This window comes from Myxocyprinus asiaticus, chromosome 9 (assembly GCF_019703515.2).
Source record: "Myxocyprinus asiaticus isolate MX2 ecotype Aquarium Trade chromosome 9, UBuf_Myxa_2, whole genome shotgun sequence".
Classification (NCBI taxonomy): domain Eukaryota; kingdom Metazoa; phylum Chordata; class Actinopteri; order Cypriniformes; family Catostomidae; genus Myxocyprinus; species Myxocyprinus asiaticus.
The window spans coordinates 39,392,996-39,416,112 of record NC_059352.1 but is presented as its reverse complement, the minus strand read 5'-3'; the positions used below and the strand labels follow the sequence as shown (position 1 = coordinate 39,416,112).

Genomic DNA, 23,117 nt, shown 5'->3' with positions numbered 1-23,117 from the left:
AAGACTGTAGTGTACACCTTTGTATGAAATCTTCCGTTTTTTGTCAATTTCAAGCATTGTATAGCCTTCATTCCTCAAAACAATGATTGACTGACGAGTTTCTAGAGAAAGCTATTTCTTTTTTGTTGTTGACATTTTTGACCTAAAATTGACCTTAAGACATGCCAGTCTATTGCATACTGTGGCAACTCAGAAACAAACACAAAGACAATGTTAAGCTTCATTTAACAAACCAAATAGCTTTCAGCTGTGTTTGATATAATGGCAAGTGATTTTCTAGTTTTTCTAGATTTTCAAATGAGCAATTTAGCATGATTACTCAAGAATAAGGTGTTGGAGTGATGGCTGCTGGAAATGGGGCCTGTCTAGATTTGATCAAAAATGATTTTTTTCAAATAGTGATGGTGCTGTTTTTTACATCAGTAATGTCCTGACTATACTTTGTGATCAGCTGAATGACACTTTGGTGAATTAAAGTACCAATTTCCTCCTGAAACAACAAAATCTGTACATTATTCTAAACTTTTGGCTGCCAGTGTATATATATAAATTTGCATGTTTCTTAGGGGCTACTAGTTAAAAATCAAAAAGGGAATGGAAAATGCACACAGCAGTCATGCTCGGGTTTCAGGAGGTTAAAAATTATTTCTATTTGTAATCAGTATTCCAGTGTGGCAACACTTAATCACACACATTTACGTTATAAAAAATAATATATATATATATATATATATATATATATATATATATATATATATATATATATATATATATATATATATATATGTGTGTGTGTGTGTGTGTGTGTGTTTGTGTGTGTTGACAGTGGGACTAAGTTTTGAAATTTGAAAAAATAGCAAGCTATAGAAAGTCCGATTTGTTTGAACAAATTGTTTATTATGTTTCCAGTATTGTTGTATAATTATGTTCTTGAGATTTGACAGACATTACTTCAGAAATTAGCATAAATAATTCTGATTCAAAATAATGGCCAGCATCATCCAATCATTGCCAACCATGATAAAATAAAATTATACATTATAAATTCTGAATCTATGTACTGATTACCATTGTCCCATGTTTGCCAAACATGTTGAGTGGTCCAAACATCATCTGCAGCCTGAAACTGAACTTTTGACCAGATCTTAGGAGTGAATGCACTTGGCTGCATAGGAAAGCTATAGGATGCTGCCTTGCTCCCTAATTAGGGAACGACTTAACCTCCAGTGTGCTGTCTGTCTCCACTGGTCTCAGAACAGTTTGAAATTAACCTTATTTTCAACCTTACTCCGTATACAGCCTCTGAAAGCAAAATTTTCCAGTTTTTGGATGCATTCATTAATTCTCAAAGTGATAATACACAGTGACTATAGGATATTTTAAGGAATATGAGCCTATAGTCCACATGCGTGGTCATTGTGTTTCCCAGTGTGCCTTTTCGCGATAAATTGATTACATTTTTAAAAGGGCATGACGGATGAAACTAAAGACTCTAATCTTTTGACTCAAACAGGTTTTAATGTAAAAACTTAATGAGGTTTCTTTCCAGATGTAGTTGTGTTGCCGTTTCTCCCAAAGACAAACTCAGCTGAGATCAGCACTATGTTGTGTTGTCACATGACTCAATGTGTTGAAAGTTTAACCCTTTAATGACAGCCTAGACTCTCCAGAACTGAGATCAGTCGGTTTAAATGAAATTATGCATAGCCTTTAGCAAAACAAAAACCTAATGTCCACACATGTGGATGCGGGGTCTCAGGATGTTAGGAAGTTCTCTGGATAAAAGATTTACCACATGGAAAATGGACAGTCCTTCAGAAAAGCAGTAAAGTACAGATTTCTCAAGGCTTTTGAAACAATCTGTGTGACTCCTCCAAAGAGCAGCATCGGGCAGTAAGCTGCCAGTCACAACACAGCTGGGTCAAACCAGATCAAACTGCTTTATTTGTGGGGAAGACCTCTGCCAATACTAATGAGCTTATATGCTTTTAAACATAGGCAAGTCCACTCTGAACTTCATTTTGGACTTGCTTCAGATAAACATTCATCCTTCATTAGTTCCCTCTTATAACAGACTTATAACACATCACAAAACATTTATTACAGTATTGTAAACCACTCCAACTGCCATCCTAATATTTGTCAGAAGTAGAATAGAATGTATTGAGATAAACACAATTAGAAAACTGTAAAACCATTTAACGTTAACATAACATAAGGTACGAGATTTGTCAAGTCAGAAGTTTCACTGCAATTTATAATATTATTGCTTTGGTTTTCAAACACAAGATTTAAACAAAGCCATAACAACATTGACAAGTTCTTTAAGATCTATAAAGCATATTAAAATGATTAACATATCCATTGTGCTCTTTTCTGTCTTTGATGTTTTTTTTTGTGTTTTTTTTTTTTTTACTTTAACCCATCTGTCCACAATACTCAAGTCATTCAGGTCCAGAAAATATTTTAACGTTTCAACTAAGTTTAAACTGCTAAACGGAGAACAGCAGGAAACAATCATTGACAAACCATCATATACAAAATCAATTAAGTATTAGGAGTCAAATGTGAAATACTGTGTGCCTTATTTTTCGACAGGTAGCTCTGAAAATAACTCCACATTGTCTTATTTATTTATAAAATACTTCTTGAGATAAATGCTGACAACTGGGCTGTCATGTTTGGTGTTTTACAGTATTTTATATTTGACACCTTATAGTTAAGGCTTAATTTTCAATGTGAGATAATCTGGCTTGATTATGAAATAATAAATCATGCAATAGATAAAAAAAAAAAGAAAAAAAAAAAACCTGAGTCAGTTCATCCATAAATTCGTTATATTTCAATAAATGGCCATTTCTTTAAGTCAGAAGACCAGAGAAACTAATCTATCAATATGTTATTGTGAACCACAATAACAAATCTACTGATAAAAAACCCAAACGGCTAACTCAGGCTTACAGTCATTGGCTTTTTTTTAAAACCAATAGCTGTCATGGATTATCAGGGATCACTGATATTGAACTCTGATAATTATATCGATGTTCTTTATTTAAGAATTCTTTATTTAAGAATTTAATAATATAGGCAAGCCCTCAAAAGAAGTTTGGCTAATAGGCTAATATAAAAGATTATATACTGAATCATCAATGAATATTGTAATAATATCTATTACCTGTAATTAGGTATTGAAAAGGAATTCTTTCATGCTGTTTGTAGTCCAAACATTCCAGATTGTGCAGAGGATTAGCATTTGTCTAATATTTTATCCATATATAAATTGCTATAAGTATAGATTGTCTATTTCACTGAACTGTAATTTCAAAAGAGATAAATGGGAAAAACATGTATATATATATAGAAGTCTGTTCATTTGAAACTTAACCCTGTGAACCTCTCGGAATTCATTTTTCTCAGTTTGGGAGGCAGATGGCCATCCATTCTTCCTCCGATTCCAACTCCACCTACTCCAACCCCTCCAGCCAACCTTTGCAGTTTTGGGGGTAGATCAGTCACTGATTGGCTGATGGGTTCAACTCCGCCAACCAAGCCCAGCTTGGAAGTAAGCCTGTCCTCCATGGGGCTAAGTACACCGCTGATTGGCTGAAGCCTCTCCTCTGCCACGCCTGGAGCTGAGCTGATTCTCTGGAGTTTGACAGGTAGGTCCCCCAAGTTGTACGTGATCTCTGAGCTCATGCGCAGAAGTTTTCGAGGCATTCCGTCCCGGATGAGGACATCCCGCCCCGTTAGCTTCTGAAGTTTGGCAGGCATTTTGGTGGTGGGCATAGGGGTTGATATATTGATGGATCCAGTTTCTGCATCGCTCTGGAGTTCCAGACCCTCCAGAGTGCCGCTGCCCTCAGTCACCCCCCCTGCACTGTGACAGAGAGAGGGGGCTGTCAGAGGGGAGGACAGGAGCAAGCTCTCCTCTTGTTCTTTAACGCTGTGTGGAGGTGTTGGAACCTCAAAAGTGCCGTGGAACTGTGAATAGTCGACTTTGAAAAAACCCTCCTCCAGAGAAATTACTGGGAAAAAACGGTGACCCCACAGTACCTCATCCTCTGTGTACGAGGTGCGCGCCTGGCATGTCATACCTAGGATATTTAATGAAACAAATTAATTAAATGAGTGAACAGAAAGCTAACACAACAGAAGAAAGTGACGGAACAGCATATTAATTAGGACAATAAGCTGTATTTGAGGGGAGTATACTGTACACTATATACTATAGCAAATAAATGCATTAAGGACAGCACACACACAAGCAGCATTTACTGTTGAGCAAAACCCATTGGAACGTCTGTTCATGGCCCATTTGGTTGCATGAAAACAAGGGCTTTATCTGTAGAAAATTAATTAGATCTGTGTATCACCCACACCAACAAACATCCCTCCTTAATTAAAACATGCAAAGCCTTCAATATAAGAGCTAATTTTTATGAACCCCCTAACACCACGGCATCAGTCAATAGCATAGAATTTAATATGAGATAACTGTCGTCAGAAAAGCAACTTTATAGCGAATACTTGATGAGATAAGAGGGGGCACGTTTCTTTCATCCAAAAACCTGTCTGTATATCAATATCCTCTCTTGGAGAGTTGTACCTTTTTCTTATAAGAGGAGATCTGAGGTGTTTGCAGAAGGAATAATTCAAGAACTTCTATACAGGGATTTGAGGACTAGGTTTTGAGCAGCTGCATGAAGTCTAAAAGGTGTTTAGATAACAGCGAGACTGCTGTGCTGTTCTCCTTACAGAGGGAAGCAGGCACAGTCTAAAAAGAGACTGGCTGAGTCTACTGAGGTTGCCGAACACAAACCTCTGCATTACAAACCTTAGACGAAAAAGAAATCAAGGAAGACAAAACATAATTGATACATTTTTGAAAGTCATAACAGATAAAGATCATTCTTTTTTTCCTTTAACTGCCACCTACGAACATCGAAAGCCTACACACTTCACGAGCAAGGTTATCTTTCTTTACTACAGTCAAAATAGCTGCTTTTCAAGATGACAAATCCTGGGCTTAGCAGTATAACATAATATTATTCATCTTATGAAATATTTAACAGGCTTTCTGCTGTTTGCTGGAAGGGGAGAAGGTAAGGGCTCGGTAAGTTGAAATCCGGTCCGGCTCTCCACGAATTCGGCTTATATAATCATTCCTTATTCCTCCATTTCGACAAATTGTATTTTTTGCATTTGGGGGAAACGTTTGCGCACATTAGACTTCCCAAGAAAAGAAAATGGTATTGCTACATTTCAACATCTGACAATTATGAGAACAATTTATATTTCCAAGAGAGATAATCTGTTTCTATGGTGACCGTCATCAAGTGTTTGGTTCTGTTGCCACAGGGGTGCTCTGCCTGACCTGTTTCTCTCATCTCTCTTTCTCTCTTTACAGCTTTGCTTTTCCCCCATTCTTTCCTGATCCCTCCACTTTAGTCTTTTTCCCTAACACACCTATTCCACCGGCCATCATTATCATCATGACTCCCTCTCTGTCCCTATCGCACACTCTTGCTTTCTCCCTTTGTCTCTCTCCCTTCTCTCTGTGGTGCAAGATAACAGTAAACTGTACTATCTGGCTGCTCTGAACGGTAATTGACCATGCAGCCGGGCCCAATTCTCTCCTGTATCTCACTGACACGCAGTGTGTGGTCCTGGGGGAATGAGGCAGTGCCTCCCATTTGATTTACCGAGCCCCCTTGGGACAGTAGCACAGAGCTGCTCTGTACTCTCACTGCTGCAAGCACAGAAATAAAACACTGAAATAATACAATTACAAGAACTAGATATACATGTAAAAAAATATTGCCAATATACAGTGGTAAGTAAAAGTATTTGAACTCTTTGGAATTACCTGCATTAATGTATAATTTTGTCTTCAAATCTGGTTTAATTTTCATCTAAGTTACAATAATGAACAAACACTGTTTTAACTAATAACACACATATTATTTTATTGTTCGTGTATATATTGAATAAATCAATCAAACATTCACAGTGTAGGTTGGAAAAAGTATGTGAACCCCTAGGATAATGACGTCAATCAATGCTAATAAGTGGATCAGGAGTTGGCAAATATGGCATCCAATGAATGAAATGAGATTGGAGGTGTGGGTTAGTGATACTCTGACTTATAAAAAGCACTCAAACATTTTGAGTTTGCTATTCACAAGAACCATCTGCTAATGCACATCATGCCTCTCATAAAAGAGATCTCAGAAGACTTACGGCTTTCACTGTTGCACGTGAAAATCCCAGGAGATCAGCAGTTACAGAAATACTCAATCCAGCCCGTCTGGCACAACAATCATGCCGCAGTCTAAATAACAGACATCACAGTTTACCCCATTCTGATGGTTGATGTGAACATTAACTGAAGCTCCTGACCCATATCTGCATGATTTTATACATTAAACTGCTGCCACATGATTGGCTGATTAGATAATCGCATGAATAAGTAGATGTACAGGTGTACCTACTAAAGTGGCCAGTGAGTGTAATTCTATCCGCATTCTATCTGTTCTGTTCTTTGAGACAGAGTATGAAGTAAATATATTTAGGTTTATAATTTAATGTTTTAATGTACCATGCACCATGATTAATCGTGATTAATAACAGAAAATGGCTATTAATTAGTTAATTTCTCAATCTTTTAATCAATTCATAGCCCTAAAAAAAAAATGTTGTAAAAGAATTCATATAAAGGCACAATTTATGTCTACAAAACTAATTTCAAGCTTTTAAGCATAAGTGTTTAAATGGAATGTTTTTTTGTTTTTTTATAATAATGAGAAACATAAATTCAGTCAAGTGTGTCCAAATCTTTTAATAGCAAATTATACTGCCCTTCTTTAAATTTAGAACATATTTCGTAAAATCAAGCATATAAACTTCCTGTGGGGTAAGCGAAAATTTCTTGGTAAGAATTGTTGAAACTAGTGTAAATATCTAGCCAATTCAAATATTAATGGATGTTAAAACTAGACAAAAATGCTTAAAATGAAAGTTTAACTTATAATAATAATAATAATAATAATAATAATAATAATAATAATAATAATAATAATAATAATAATAATAATAAATAAATAAAAACACACAAAACACACACACACACACAAAAACATATACTGATAAAATGTACAAATTGAATGAACACTTACACAAATGTAAGCTACTTGGTTTTAGAGAAATTGCATGCAAAGTCCATTAAAAGTAAGAATCCTGGGCCTGGGTAGCTCAGCGAGTATTGACGCTGACTACCACCCCTGGAGTCGTGAGTTCGAATCCAGGGTGTGCTGAGTGACTCCAGCCAGGTCTCCTCAGCAACCAAATTGGCTCGGTTGCTAGGGAGGGTAGAGTCACATGAGGTAACCTCCTCGTGGTCACGATTAGTGGTTCTCGCTCTCAATGGGGCGCGTGGATCACAGAGAGTAACATGAGCCTCCACATGCGGAGTCTCCGCAGTGTCATGCCACATGATAAGATGCGCGGATTGACGGTCCCAGAAGCGGAGGCAACTGAGACTTGTCCTCCGCCACCCAGATTGAGGTGAGTAACCGCACCACCACGAGGACCTACTAAGTAGTGGGAATTGGGCATTCCAAAATTGGGAGGAAAAAAGGGGATAAAAAAATAAATAAATAAAATAAATAAATAAGAATCCTTTTTGTTTCTTGATATACCTTTTTCTTTATATGCTTTCTGTTTCTTTACAAGTATATTTTGCTTTAAGAATTTACATCTCATTTTAAGGATATATGTCAGTTATATTCTTATGCAAACTCCCCAAACAAGCTGAATTGCAGCCCAAATACACTGGTTTTAATGCAATCTTCACAAAATTGCTTAATATTTAATGTTCATAAAAGGTTCAAATTAATTTAACGCATTTTGACTTGTTTTAGAATCCATAAAATTTATAGTGCTAGTTTTAAGAATTCTTGTCATTTTTGCTTTCCACACTGGCCAATTTTTAGCTTGATTTTGTGAAAATCTGTAAATAATTTGACAGATGTGAATGCTGGCGCTGCTGTCATGTTTATCTCTGAGAGCAATGGATGGCTCTGGGCTTTTCCTCAGTGACTCCTTTTGGCCTTGAAATCTCTCTGCCTGAAGGAAGTTAATGTATTGATGTCAAAATTCTCCTGTCACACTGTGAGAATCACATAGCCCCTGCATGTGAAATATAGGCTTGCAGACTGAAACTTATGTCCAAACACACAGTTTAATCATGAAGATTAGAACTAAAGGACACAAGAACACCCACACACAACAAACACACATGCATAATGAATGTGCGCTGTATTCCCACATGCACATATCATAAACCTGGACATAATTAAAAGGCATAATTCAAAATGTCTAATGAATTATTTGATAATTTGTAAGTATTGTTTGATTTGTGCGACTGCTAAACACAAGTCCTGTCTCCATACTTCAAACAGCCGGTTAGACTTTACTGTATAAAGACCTGCTTAAGAAGGGTCTAATTTAGTTGCTATGGAAACTGATTCACAATGGGGAGAACAGAGTGCTGACTAACTGTACATAAATCTTTTTTTTTTTTTTTCTCTCTCTTTTCTTTTTTTACCCACAAATCCCTTCACTTTCTGTGGCCGGAATATTCAGATGCTCATCGATGGATATACCTGACAGATATATTATTGCATTTTTCATTCTGATCCAATTAAATCAATGGACAATGGAAGCATCTGATGCGAAGCGTATGGCAATTGTGTATGTATGTATAGGTTTTTTGTTGTTGCCATACATCCTTGTATTTGTGTAGATCGATGTGTTTGATGCTGCAGGGTGAGAAAGTAAAGGTGAGCTGTGATTTGATTGACAGGTGGATTAATCTCCAAGCATGCCAGACTCCAGAACCATGAGGCAGAGAGCAAAACAAAAGACTAACTTTATACTGTATATCATGTCTTACATAACATGTCTCGCTCTCTCTCTTTCTCTCTTAGCTGCAGTAGACATCAACATTCATTTTTTATATAATTAAAAGATGATTTACACCAAACTTGCTTCTAAAGACAGACTCACACAGACTGAACCACACACCATCCAGCACAAATATTCTACTCTTAGATGGGAGTAATAAATGTACAGAAAAAGAACAGACACACAAATGGAACATAAGAAAACTTAGTAACAGTTTACAATAAGGTTGCATTCATTAACATTAATTATCTACATTAAAGCTGCACTATGTAAGATTTTTTTGGTTAAAAATGAACAAATTGCCATTATTACATTAGTACATAAACAATCAGTGTTCAAAACAATGTACATCAATGTAATCTTACATTACCCCGATTCACTACGGTAAGCCTAAGAACTAATTTGTATTTTGAGCTGTCGGGTTCGATTTGGCATGAAATCGCTGGCTTATGTTGTTCATCCTTGCGTCATTACGTCATGTCCATAAACACAGGAAAGAAGTATAGGCTGTCTCATGTTCCGGCTGGAGAAACTAACTACGCTGTTCAGTTCAGTCAGTCACACACTTACAGTTCAGGACAGCATCGTAGCAGTTTAGATGGATGTTTATCTGTTATCTGTTTGGCAAAGTTGTTTACCTGCTATAATGCTGGATATGTTTTCTGGTAGGGTTGTTGAAGCTAATATTGCTTGTCATGCTTTTATGAATTGAACATTACTCGTGTGTTAACCGATCGCGATGTATCTACATTGTCCGGTGAAGATACTGTGACATGTTTAACATGTATGACTTCTGAAATTGACTTCTCGTAACTGTTATATTGCATATTTAAACATATTATTTTCACATTTAATAAAGTATATTTTATCCCCATCATTATTGAATCCTCGTTTTATGTTTTTATATTACGGTGTTATTGTGTGCAATAGACATGCTATTGTAGTAACTGAGGCTGGACAATATAGTATAAAAATAATGAAGTCTTCTATTGAACATGTATCAGCCATATCACGAGTTTAACCTCTTATATTGAAAATTGTAGTATAATTCAAACATTAATAGTAGATAAAACACTTGAATAATCATATTAAGATATACTGGTGGTGGCTGAGGAGAGTCCCCTGTTCTCTATTTAAAAGTGCTTTGAGTGTAGTGTCAGAAAAGCGATTTAAGCGTAAAGCAAGTAATATTTCCTTTTCAAATGTTTAATCGTAAAATATAATATCAACATGAAAATAACTCGTTATGACTCCAGCTCCAGTCATGATCACACACACTCGATGTCCAGGTAAACCCAAATTGGGAGATTCATCCACCAGAAGAGCAGTGCCAGAACATGACTGACATAATGTATTCTTCTGCAAATTACTTGCAATTTTAAGTTTCAAACACAGATGTCACTTGAGAGCACAAAGTTACGTAGCGCAGCTTTAACATAATATGAGCTAACAATGTACAATACTTTTATAGCACTTATTAATCTTGGTAAATGTTAATTTCAACATATACATCATTTTTTAAATTGACATTTGTATACATTAACATTAGTTAATGCATTATGAACAAACATGAACTAACAATTAATAATTACATTTTCGTCAATTAACATTTACCAAGATAAATGCTAAAACATTTATTTACTGACATTGACAAATTTGAACTTATTGTAAAGTGTTACCAAAAACATAAATCAAAATAAAGATATTGAGAATCTAGACTTGGTTTCGTTCTATCCATAGCACTGATTTGTATAAAGTGTTGAGAAATGAAATGGTGTTCACGATTTGACCAAAAGGAACATTTGCTGAGCTAAAGATGTTCTATTTTTTCAAGAACAATTCAATATATATTAGGAAACAGGGGTGATTCTAGGATTTCAACCATAGGGGGGCTCAGCCCCCAATAAAACCATAGATGTGCACATTTAATGTATTACACTCTGTTGCATAGATAGAATTATTAACAAAAATTGTAGAACATGAATCAATAATGCTTAAAAAAAATAATTACAAGTTTTAATTATGTCCTAAAGTCATTGTAATGTCATTAGTCACTTTTAATTTATCCAGCCCCTTTCTCTCCTTGTTTAACGAGATTACCAAACTAAAAAAACAACATGATCCTCTCCTTCAGTCGGTCAACAGACGCTGATCCTCGCTTGTTCACGAATTAAATGGGGAATGGGGCATGTTTGTTCAGTGTGTCAAACCAATGATATGCTCCTTCACAGCCCGCACTCCAATGCTATTGGCTTACGCTGTAGTCAGTCTTTACAAGTGGAAAAAGCCACCAAAGCAGTCTCGCACTAAAAACTAGTGCAGTGCTGCCGCTGTTTAAAAGATTTGGATGCTGCTTGCTGAGTCACAGATTTTTAGGGGGGGATGAGATTAATTTTAGGGGGGGCTAAAGCCCTCCTAAATAGGGTCTAGCAATGACTATGTTAGGAAATATATTGTGGATCATACATATGTGAATAAAACACAGAATTTAGTGTTTCACTCTATATCTCACATTCTACATCTTTACAGTTGTCAAATACAGGTTTGGCATGTCAGCAAAATTTCTGGCATCTGTGTATATTTTTTTATGTCACTGAGCTGTGGGATATGTTTCATAATTCATCTGTGTTATTGTTAAAACTCACCAGTGGTCTCCACGATCCCCTCTAAGATAACCACAATCTCAAATTGCTCTGTCTGCATGGACCTCAGTGAGAGGTCATAGAATGGGCTCTTGGAGTCAATCACGTGGCATATCGTCAGAGGAGACACTAAGAAAAGCTGGTCGGCTCCAGTGCTGAAACCAACGTCCAGTTCAAGTTGATCCAGAGGCAAAAACTCACCTTCAGGAGTTTGACGAGACTACAGAGAGACAGAGGAGGCAGAAAGATATGGGAACAGAGAGAGATGAAAAAGTTAGGATAGAAGAGTGAGATGATGGAGTAGTAGAGTGTGTATGGTGTTTGAGAGAGATTGCATAAAAACTGGTCCAAAAGTTACAATTGCATCCCCAAGTCACATGGTACAGATCAATAATTTGCCCATTGTAGTTGGCAAAAAGTCAAATTACAGGTCTTTGTCATTTATCAAGTTTATCTACTTGACGTAATGCATGTACACAGCCATATAGGCTTAGCTCTGAGATTAAAGGGATTGTTCACCCAAAATTGATGATTATCTCATCTCATCATCACCGTCCCAAATTTGTATGACCTTCTTTCTTTTGCTGAACACAAACAAAGATTTTTGAAGGATACATTTTTTTGTCCATATATTAAGTCAATGGGGTCCAAAACTTTCAAGCTCACAAAAAGACAAAGGCAGCATAAAAATAATCCGTATGATTTAATCCATATCTTCATGAGCGATACAATCACTTTTAGTGAGAAGCACGGCAAAAATTCACTCTTCTATGTTAGACAGGCATGGTTCTATGGGGGTGCTTGAGGGTTCTAAGCAGCCTCAGTTGAATATGTAAGCCTAATAATACTGTATAGTAAGGCGAACACACACACACACACAAGATCCTGCATCAAAACTAATAAATGGGTATGATCGTGCAAATCAGTGTTCCTTAATTTACAGGCACAGCATTCTGCTTTCAAGCCTCCAACGTACACATGATAATTTAATTGGTTAAGTCCTCCACTCGCGCATAGAGAATTTGTGGCTGAATTATCTCACTAGTCAAGTCTCATTGTGAAGGCTGTTGCTAGGTATAATGCGTCCTTTGTATGCAGTGGTATACCGAGCGTCCTCAACTTAGATTTAGCTTTGTTTAAACAAGATGGCATTCGTAGGACAAATGGAAACAAAATGTACAATAGTTGCTATGACAGCATGCATTGCTCTTAACCAGCACGAGCACTCGAACCAGTCTGGAGTAAGAAGGGAATCACTTAGGTAAACTTTAGGAGAGTTATAACGATGTGAGTGAAAAGAAAATACTTTTATATTTACTTTATAATACTTAATTAAAAAAAAAAGAATAAAAAAAATAAAATAAAAAAATAAAATAAAAAAAAAAAAAAAGAAAAGAAAGAAAAAGGGCAGTGGTGGCTCAGCGGTTAAGGCTCCGGGTTACTGATCAGAAGGTCAGGGGTTCCAGCCCCAGCACCGCCAAGATGCCACTGTTGGGCCCTTGAGCAAGGCCCTTGACCCTATCTGCTCCAGGGGTGCCGTAACATGGCTGACCATGCACTCTGACCCCAGCTTAGCTGGGATATGTGAAAAAAAAGAATTTCACTGTATATGTGCAAATGTGTGATAAATAAATATAATTATTAAATTATAATTATTTATTTTACATTATATATTATAATAATTATACATATTGTATAACTGTCTACTGAGGTACTTTAACTTGGAAATTAACATTCCTTGCATTTGAACATCATATTTTCGAGTAAATAGGCATTAATTTTTCAGTGCATTTATGTTGATGCAAAGGATTGTGGGTTGTGAGTACCAATGATGGATACACCTCTTGCATCATCCGAATTCCTGTGAAAGAAGGTCGCATTCAAAGACTGCATTTGGAGTGTTCTACTTGCTTTTCTGAAACTAAACAGCCTCTATGATGCATGCGGCTGACAACTAAACCTCTGCCTTTGAAACGAGACAACTACTCAATCTAGCCTGCTGGAATCGTTTTCTTCTACAGGTTAAAGCGGCCCATAACTGCTGGTTTAGGATCAGTTTCCCAAAGCCAAATCCAAACCTTAATTATTAGTGAAATGCAAAAACTGACTCTAGATCAGTGGGTGCGGATAACATCTTCCAACATTGCTTGCAATAAATGACTGTACTTCTGATTATAATCTTAAATGAAGGCAATGTCATTCGTGGAATGAATTTTAAGCTGTTTTGGTAGCATTAAACAGGATTTCATTTAAAGTATTTTTTAATTACATTACGTCTTCATTTTATTCAGAGTACTCCCACTTTTTTCACAGGCACCCTCAGCGGTTTTGATCTGGAGCAGGGCCTGTCATTTGAGAAGCTGTCATATTTAAAAACATCAGTAGTAAAATCTGAAACCTATTGTATCATAATACAATACAGTTGAGTTTCTTCATCTCAGATCACGCCAAAAAAATGTCATGCTGGTTCAGCTAACTCGTTCTCGAGTTGACTAACAAGCGATGTCTGTGTCTAAAACGTGATGGGCTCTTTTAACTGTAAGGTGGGACTTCTTTTTCTACATCCATTGGCTGTTGGGCATTCTTATTTCCTTTCATACATTTTAACATCCACAGTTTTCCTGAGCAACAACTGCTCTACGCAATGATTATTCTAAATGCCTGTTTTCTGTTTCTGGTCTCGAGACGCAATGTAAAAACAACTGAATTGAGTGATCCAGATGGAGAACGACAACCATTTAAGTGTTATTTTGAATAAAAATACATTTCAGGCTCACCTTGTGCAGTTCTTGGCTGTCATAACAACTCAAAGTTAATAATATCAATGTAACTAACCTCGGACCATCACTTCATGACATCTACACACTCAGGTGAGGCACTGTAAAAAAATAAATAAAAAGTTAAATAACAACTTCTCGAAGTTGTGAAGTATCGGCACTATAGACCCACATGTTTTTTTGGCAATTTTTCACAAATGTAATGCTTTGAACATCACATTACCCGCTAAGAATATAGGCTGATGCGAGTGAAAACACTGGAGACCGGAAATTGAAAACAGGCGAATTGTGGAACACTTCAGGAAAAAGGTGGATAGAAGTGGTCTGTCTTTGCTAAATAGTATCTGCGTGTGCGCGATACAACTTGAAATTCTCACCTTAATCTATTGTATAGCTTCAGAAGACATTTTCTGAGCTTGAAAGGTTTGGACCCAATTGACTTACACTGTATGGCCAAAAAGACCTCATAGCTACATCCTTCAAAAATATATATATATTTGTTTGTGTTCCACAGAACAAAGAAAGTCATATGAGTTTGAGACGACATGAGGGTCATTAAATGATGACACAATTATCATTTTGGGTGAACTATTCCTTTAACATGCAAGAATGAACTATAACTTAAAGCTTTCAGGTATTTAATTATGTAGGCGATTAAATAACCTCCACACAATGTCTGCGGTGTGCCGGTGTCTCGCCTTTGATCTCTTCTTGTTTAACCGGTTACAGTACTATACTCACTTTGAGTAGTTTGCAGCGTATTTGCGCGGAGACCATATGGCTGTTCCGCAGGTTACCCACGCGGAACATGAGGGTCAGTTTGCCGTCACGCATGGAAATAGCCGCGTGCTCGCTGAACATCAGCGTCTCTGCCCGTTTCTTCGGCTGGGACATCTTGATGAACATGCAGCCGATGAGAAAAGCATCCACTATAGACCCTAGGATGGACTGGAAGAGGAACAGAATAATGCCCTCCGGACACTTGTCTGTAATGTACCGGTAACCGTAGCCGATAGTGGCCTCGGTTTCGATGAAAAAAAGAAAAGCTGAGGGAAAGTTATGCACATTGGCCACGCACGGTGTGTACTTATCATCGTGGGCCTGGTAAAGGTCTCCACGTATAAAGGCAATGACCCACCACATCGAGGCCATGAAGAGCCACGCAACCGTGTAGGTAAGGATGAAAATGAACAGATTCCACCGCCATTTGAGGTCCACGAGCGTGGTAAACAGGTCGGACAGGTACCGGCTGGTTTCTCCTCCCAGGTTCCCGTGCTGGACGTTACAGCGGCCGTTCTTGTCCACAAAGCGCTGACGCTTCTTTTTCTTCTCGGGGGCCGCCTGGTTGAACCCGCCGCCGCTGGATGAGGTGGTCACCACCTGATAATCATCCCCAAATTTCTTCCGCAACGCTGACATCCTCCACCCCTGAGGTTGTCCCGAAATATAGCAGAATGTTTATGCGCGCTTGTTCAGGACAAAATGTTTTCGGCTTTCTTCACACTTCAGGTACACAACTCTCCCTCATTTCTGAGAAGATTACTGAAAATCCCAATCTGGAGCGAGTTTATTCGTTTTTCTGGGTTTACCGCAGGAGTATTATCCGTGCGTCTCTCAATCGTGGTGCGCTTCTCTTGGGATGGAGCGATGCAGATCTCCTTCTCTTCTCCAAATCCACATAACTAAAGAATACTCACTCAGTCGAGGCTGTAAATGGTGGAAAAATACGGATCTGAGTAATTTGTTATCTCAGATTGGTTTGGCGCAATCTAGTAATTGTGCGTTGGCACCCTCCTCCACCTTCATCCACTCCTGTTTCACCAGGTGTATCACTCCAATTTAATAAGATGCTAGTTGGTGGACGCCCTAAGGATATTGTCCAAGTTTTAACTCACCGCCTCTGATGTTCCTGGAGGCTGGCAAGCGCTGAGATCTTTTATCTGATGCCACTCGTTTTCTCACTGTTCTCGGTTGCTGCGCACTGCGCGCCTCCTGCTATGAAACTCCATCTCCAGCCCTGACAAATAAGAGGAACTTCTCGGAGAGGGTGGTGGAGATGGGAGATGGGGGTGGGATGAACACGTGTTCTTGTGTTGGGTACATTTTTTTTTTTTTAATATTTTTTTTTTTTTGCTGCTGTGCTTGTAATATGTCTCTCTGAACAGTGTTACACATAACGTAATCTCTGCAAGGCATGTGTGTATGCAGTTCATCAGAAAATAATTCATGTCCAGCCTTTAATATAGGCCTATTTGGCCCTTTATGGGTCAAAATGATGAATGAAGAAGATACAAGTGATGAATATACTGTCACATCAGTGTCTGATAGAGCAGGAGGAACCAGTTATCTTTGACAAAATGCATTCTTCATTTGATAAACCTTCAAAAGCACACTGTTATGATCAGGGCTAATTTATGACACAGCATTAAATAAAATTTTCTGACAATCTCTTAAAAAAAAGACTTTGCTAACATCCACTGAAACCTTATTTGACATCTATGTGCCACTTTGCAACACTGAGGTTCCCCATCTCTTCCCATTAGGCAGGTTGCTAGAAGATAAGGGCACTATTAGTGTGTTATTTTAGAATCATGTAAATAACTCCTGGTCTATAATGGACTGACTCAGCTGCTCTGTAGGTGTCAGTGCTATCTGCAACGGAAGACTGTCATAGAACGTCATCAGGTATATCTTTCCCTCTCTCTTACCCACATCAGTTTGAATCTTTTAATGCATATTAGAGGTTACACATTCACACATGCAGAGTGTGTGCTTTGGGTGTTGTGTTTTGCCTACATTATGGGGACCAAATGTCCCCCAAATAGTAAAACCTGAAATTGCCTACAGCAAGGAAAATTCTTAATAAATATACTAAATATTGCAGTGAAAAATAAATAAATAAATAAAAATAATATATATATATATATATATATATATATATATATATATATATATATATATATATATATATATATAAAGGATTCCGTGTTTATAAAGGGATTCATTAATGATTAATAACTAATTTATAATTACTTATAACTAATTAGTGTTATAAATTATTGATATGTGGTTACAACAAAATGCTTAAAAAAGGGTGACTTCCAAGCAATACCTGCCAAATAGTGAGCCATTTTACCTCACATGTTATAAATGCTTAATAACACATATTCAACATTATTATCCTATGGAAATGTACTTTTATGTAAAGTGGACAGCTATGAAGCATTTATTAAGGAGGTGCCAACATTATAAACATGTACATAAAAGTTATAAATGCTGTGAATGAGCTTTAAGACCTTAAAAGTGTTTCTGCAATGGAGGTAACAAGGACTAAGTTGGCGTAAAACCATTCTTTTGACATCAACGTGACAACACAAGTGAGTCAAGACATTGCAGTAATTAATAGGGCTGAGTATTGCCAGCCACCTCACAATACGATATGTACTGCCATACATGTCACGATTAGATAGTGATCATGATACATCACAATATCATGATTAGATTTTGATTTCGCTTTTAATTGTAATTAATTTGGGCATATTTCAGTTATAAAGCACATTTTGTTACATACGGTATGAAAGAAATTAGCTTTTAGCTACTGCTGTTATTCATTATACAGGGGACCTTCTAACTTGTTAAATTATGGCCATATCACAAATAAAAACTAAAAAACAATTTATTTTATCATTATTTTTTCTTAATTTTGGTGACATTTTAGCTTTTTTTTAATTTTATATAGTCCATGTATTACATCAATAAATATGATGTACTAAAACAGCATATATTATATTGCATATATACAGTATATTGTTACATGTTGTTTACATGCCTAATTTGTACTATTTACAAGTATTTACTTAGATATGTAGAACAAGTGCTAAAATGGTACTGTCTCTTTAAGACCTGTGGCAGGGAATTCGACAGTAATGTTTGTTTGGTTGATCAGCTTCTTTACAGCATCCATGCTATGTGTGATTAGAATTAAATGTTTATTTTGTTGTTTTTGATAAATATCTGACTGTAGACAACAGAAAGTATATTAAAAGAGAAATTATTAAACAACAAATGGTTTGTTTGAAACTTGTCTTTGGACTCACATCACTCTCAGCACACAGTGAAAAGATCTCTGTGATGAACGTTTTCGCCACTACACCACTCCAACACTGGTGAGTGCAATCTAAAAAATTTACCAGCCAGTGGCTAATCACAGACATTTTTTGTCGCATATGGGAAGTATCTATGCACGTAAGATTGTAGGAGATTGCAGATAGAAAGAAAGAGTGATATAGGCATTTTAGGAATTGACATGGGGACCGTACAAATGAAGATTAAGGAGAAAATCTATATTTTTGCTCGGCCCAAGATCCAAACACGTGAGAGAGGTCCAGCATGTCCGTGAGAGAAACAGTGAATCCTGCAGGATCAGTTTCAGTCTCTTTCGTGCCTCATAGAAGTGTCTCTGACTGCACTGAAAATATCCCGATATATAATGATACATGGATCTAAGTATCGATACAATATCGCGAGAAAAAGTATTGCGATATATCGCTATTTGATTGTATCAACACAGTCCAAGTAATAAATATAACACAAAGCAGACTGTAGCAAATCCCTGCTTTTAATATCACTATAATAGTCTAATTTTGCTATATTGTGATCTACATCATAAATTAGGGCATTTATTAAGCATTTATAACATGTAAGTTAAAATGCTCATTATTTGACGACTATTGGATGAAAATTGCCCTTTTATGCATGTTGCTATAACTGCTTATAAATGATTTATAATGCATTTGTAAATGACTTATTATTAATTAATAAACACCTTTGAAAACCCTTAACAAATGAAACAGTAATGTAAAGTACTACCAGAAAAACAAATGTGTGTGCGTGTGAGGGGGTATTTGTGTGTGCATTCTTTTTCCCCCGGAAGCATTCTAAGGCCAAGTGTGCCATTAGGATGCTCAATTTGTTGTAAAGTATTGGGCTAGAGTAGAACAGGCTTAAGGGTGTCTACACCAAGGACAGTCCTGCACACATGCAAAAATTAAAGGCATGTTAACCAGAGAAAGAAACAACTAACACTTCAGCAGCTGTCTTAATGCACCAAAGGCACATCGTGATCGTTAATGGAATGCAACTGCTTCATGCCAGCATAGGTTTTCCTCAAGATACTCTTTCTGTGATCTCTAGAATGTCTTAATGACCCATAGAAATAATTATACCACTGGAGGAGGGCTGATGGAGCATAATGAAATGTGATGAAACATGTCCAGGCAGCTTCTAATGATGTCACTGGTGAGAATGACACTTAACAATTTAAATTATGTGAGAGGACTTTTACCACCACTGGCATTGTAGCTAAAATTGCCCTCTGGTCCTATCTGATTCTTGTCAAGAATGTCGGCCTATCTGTTTACTTAATAGTTTCATCAGCACAGTGGGAAGCTAATGACAGGTTGGAAAGGTCCAATCAGCAACAGCTATTCCTCTCATGTGGTAATCACTAGATGGCAGAGTTCTTCAAAGTGATGGGTCTTTAAAGCCCTGACATTAAACATTCTTGTCCCCAGTGCTTAGAAAGGGATATGTGAAGACTGTACTAAGAGATAAATATCAACCATCCAACTTTACTTTTTACTTCAGCCTAGTCCAGTGAATAAATCTGAAGAATTTCACAGATTTCGGGGTTCAGATTAGTTTTAGAAGAACTGCTCTTAGCTATTTAGTGAGCAAAATGCATTCTGTTATATAACTAAGAGATTAAATATGTGACAGAAAGACCCACCTACACTTTTCCCAAAAATTTGAATTGATGTCACTGTTTAGACTGAAAAAGTATACATGACTTGCCTGTTCTAATGTCTTTTGAGTAAAGTGGAGCTTTTTTACTCATCATTAGCACCACATAGATTTCCTCAGAATTAAAATGGCCATCATTCACAAAGTTTTACAAATCCCCCGACCCCTTGCATGTTTGTTAATTACACTTCTGACTATGATAATGCTTTTGGCTACCAATTTAAGTGTTATACTATCAGCTCAGTTAAACACATTTTCTCATTCCACAGATTTCTGGATATTTTCCCCCCAAAATATGAGCACCTTTCCATTAATATACAAAGATAAATGTCATTCTATATAGCCAGAGGAGCCATGTAGCCTACACCACCAAAAGATAAACACCATGTAGATCTCTAAAGCCCTCTCCTCCTCAATCTCTGCAGACAAATTTTTCTACACTTCTGTCTGTAGCTTGTTCCACCCATAGCCACCCACACTTCTTCCTCCTCTCTCTCTTTTTCCCTCTTTGCCCCCACCCCCACTAAGGGAGAGAAGCAAGCTCTCAGTGAAAGCATTTGCAGAGAGCACATTTTACTGTGCACAGAAACACCCAGACAGGAATAGCACTATGTCCTGAGAGCACATCTCTCTCTCTCCTAGTCTGATGATTCATATACACATAGAGAGGGTGATGTGGGACAGAGAGGGCATGTAAAACAGGCTACATGAGAATGGACCCCCAATGCTGCACAAAAGGCTCTTGTTGATGGACTTGCTCCAGGAGGTGCATTGTTTACATTGCACAGATCCTGTTTACCGGGCTGATGATTAAAAGGCAGGGTTTGAGAGGATCTAAGCACCCTCCATGATTGATTCCTACTCCCACTACCCCCTGCTTCACAAAGGGGGCTTTTAGGACTTATTATATACCTGATATCTAAGAGTTTTTATGCTATTAAGTGCATGCTTGTTCAAGACACATTTAACCATGAAACAGCATGAGAAACCACTATTACGCTTTGGTGATTTCAAAGCAATAGTAGGTGAACTATTACTGGTACTTAAAAGAGGCATATGGTTGATATACTATATAATGTTAGTAAAGTCAGTTGCTAAAGGCATCTTTGGGGGTGCATGGCTCACCTGAGATTGTGTAAACAGAAGTGCCACGGTGCACAACCCATTGGTGTTTTCTAATAGAAAAATTGTTTCCACATATTTCCATGGTAACCCTGCTATTCCACATCCATTTGTTCATAAACAAAAAGCTGATTCCAGAGGGTCTAAGTGATTTCATTAATCATGGATTTCCACCTTCAAGTTAAACTAAACAGCAAGCATTATGCCTGATAATGTGTACTCTAATAATTTTGGGTTGTTTAGCTCAATTATTTTATTTAAATGTGTGAACTGGATCTTGCATAATTAACATGGCTGTAATTAAACCATTACACTGTTACCTACACTAGATGTCCACATTGCAGTAAAGAAAACTGCCAGCCCTTCTGTCATTAATGTAGACACATTTTAGGAAGAGCAACTCTGCCCTCTGCTGTGTGACTGCAGACCATCATGAATGATGCTCAATTCAGTTCACACATAATTTAAGCATCTGGCAGAAACCATGGGCGTAGAATACGCGGGGGATGCGGTGGACATGTCCCCCTCTCTTTCAATAAAACCAAAATTCATCCCCAGCACTTTTTCACAGGGCAAATTTATTTACGCTGTGTCTTTCATACAACAAATGTCTAAATGTGTAAATGCAAACGTAAAAATTCACTGGTCAATCATGTAATTAATTCAATAAAAATGTTTTATCGATTGAGAGCCTTAAAAATATATCTTATATATTTATGTTCGTCTTGCGCTAATCGTTCTGTCCCCCTCACTTTTGAAATGATTTCTACGCCCCTTGATTGAGAAGACTAAAGACTAAGACAGCAGAGTTTAGTTGAGTTAAATGGTAAGCACATTTGACTAAGAGTTTATATTTAAAAAACTTGGCCTCTAATAAGTAAGAGATTATCTATCTAGGCAATTACTACCATGTTTGAAATAGCAGGCCTTACATTAGTGTGTAAAAAAAAATCTAATCTGGAAGACCTTCGGATATTGTGGACAACACACAGTGTACTTGGATAAAATTGGATAAAAAGGACAAATGTGGTACTCAATACCTCGAAAATAGGACACATGCAATATACCAAAGCGAATTAATAGATAGGTCAATGACGTGACACTAATTTATTTTGTCTGGATTTATGAAGTCATTAAAATACATACTAAAATTCCAACTCACACAAAACAATTACTTTCTGAATTCAAAGTCATTTTGATGATTTTTTTTTCTTCTGGGGCTTAAAGTAAACAATGTCTAAGTGGTGTTAATGTCTGGAGATAGAAAACTAAATAAATAAATAAAACTTGAATTTTTTTTAAACTTCTGAAATTAATAATTAGGCTGTGTACACTCACATGTATTCAAGGTGCAAGACAAGTAATTAAATGCCTTTTATTTGATGGTTATGCCACTTGACTGTTTTTTTTTTTAAAGTCATTAAATCATTAAATTTTTGTAGAAAATGTTAATTGTTTTTCAGAAAGTCATGATAAAGGTACAACAGGACTAAAGCCCCCCTTAAGGAAAATGTGCTTTTTTTCTGGTCACACAGTTTATGCATTTATTTTTATCTAATAATGATGTAGCAACATTATTTGTGTGGAAAGAACTAATAACAGAAGGTTGTTTAAATTAAAAAAAAAATTTTTTTAAAAGGTGGCAAGAGGACTCCACACTTGTGTAAAAGGCCCTCAGGGGAGTTATAGTGATAGGCCTATAGTGTTGATAGTGGCAATAGTTATAGGGCAAATTTGGTCAACTTTAAACTTGCAAATACTTTTAAGTTAATGCTTATTCAAAATAACAACTATATAGAAAAGGGTGCAT

At 36.9% G+C, this 23,117-nt stretch overlaps 1 protein-coding gene across 1 annotated transcript; it reads right to left on the bottom strand.

Moving 5' to 3' along the window:
* Positions 1–1,921: 1,921 nt before the first annotated feature.
* On the bottom strand, positions 1,922–17,066 carry kcnj3b (potassium inwardly rectifying channel subfamily J member 3b). Its single transcript, XM_051706267.1, has 3 exons — positions 15,125–17,066; positions 11,610–11,826; positions 1,922–4,094 (listed from the first exon to the last, which is right to left on the bottom strand). The coding sequence occupies exons 1-3, from the start codon at positions 15,800–15,802 to the stop codon at positions 3,370–3,372; spliced, it is 1,620 nt and encodes a 539-aa protein (XP_051562227.1). The 5' UTR covers positions 15,803–17,066; the 3' UTR covers positions 1,922–3,369.
* Positions 17,067–23,117: the final 6,051 nt, after the last annotated feature.

What these genes read in the sequence shown, in the direction of transcription:
- kcnj3b (XM_051706267.1), bottom strand. Translation starts at nt 15,802, where the DNA reads ATGTCAGCGTTGCGGAAGAAATTTGGGGATGATTATCAGGTGGTGACC. An exon ending in TACGCTGCAAACTACTCAAA is followed by an intron (nt 11,827 to 15,124) that starts GTGAGTATAGTA and finishes GTCTCTCTGTAG; the next exon opens with TCTCGTCAAACTCCTGAAGG. An exon ending in GGGGATCGTGGAGACCACTG is followed by an intron (nt 4,095 to 11,609) that starts GTGAGTTTTAAC and finishes TAAATATCCTAG; the next exon opens with GTATGACATGCCAGGCGCGC.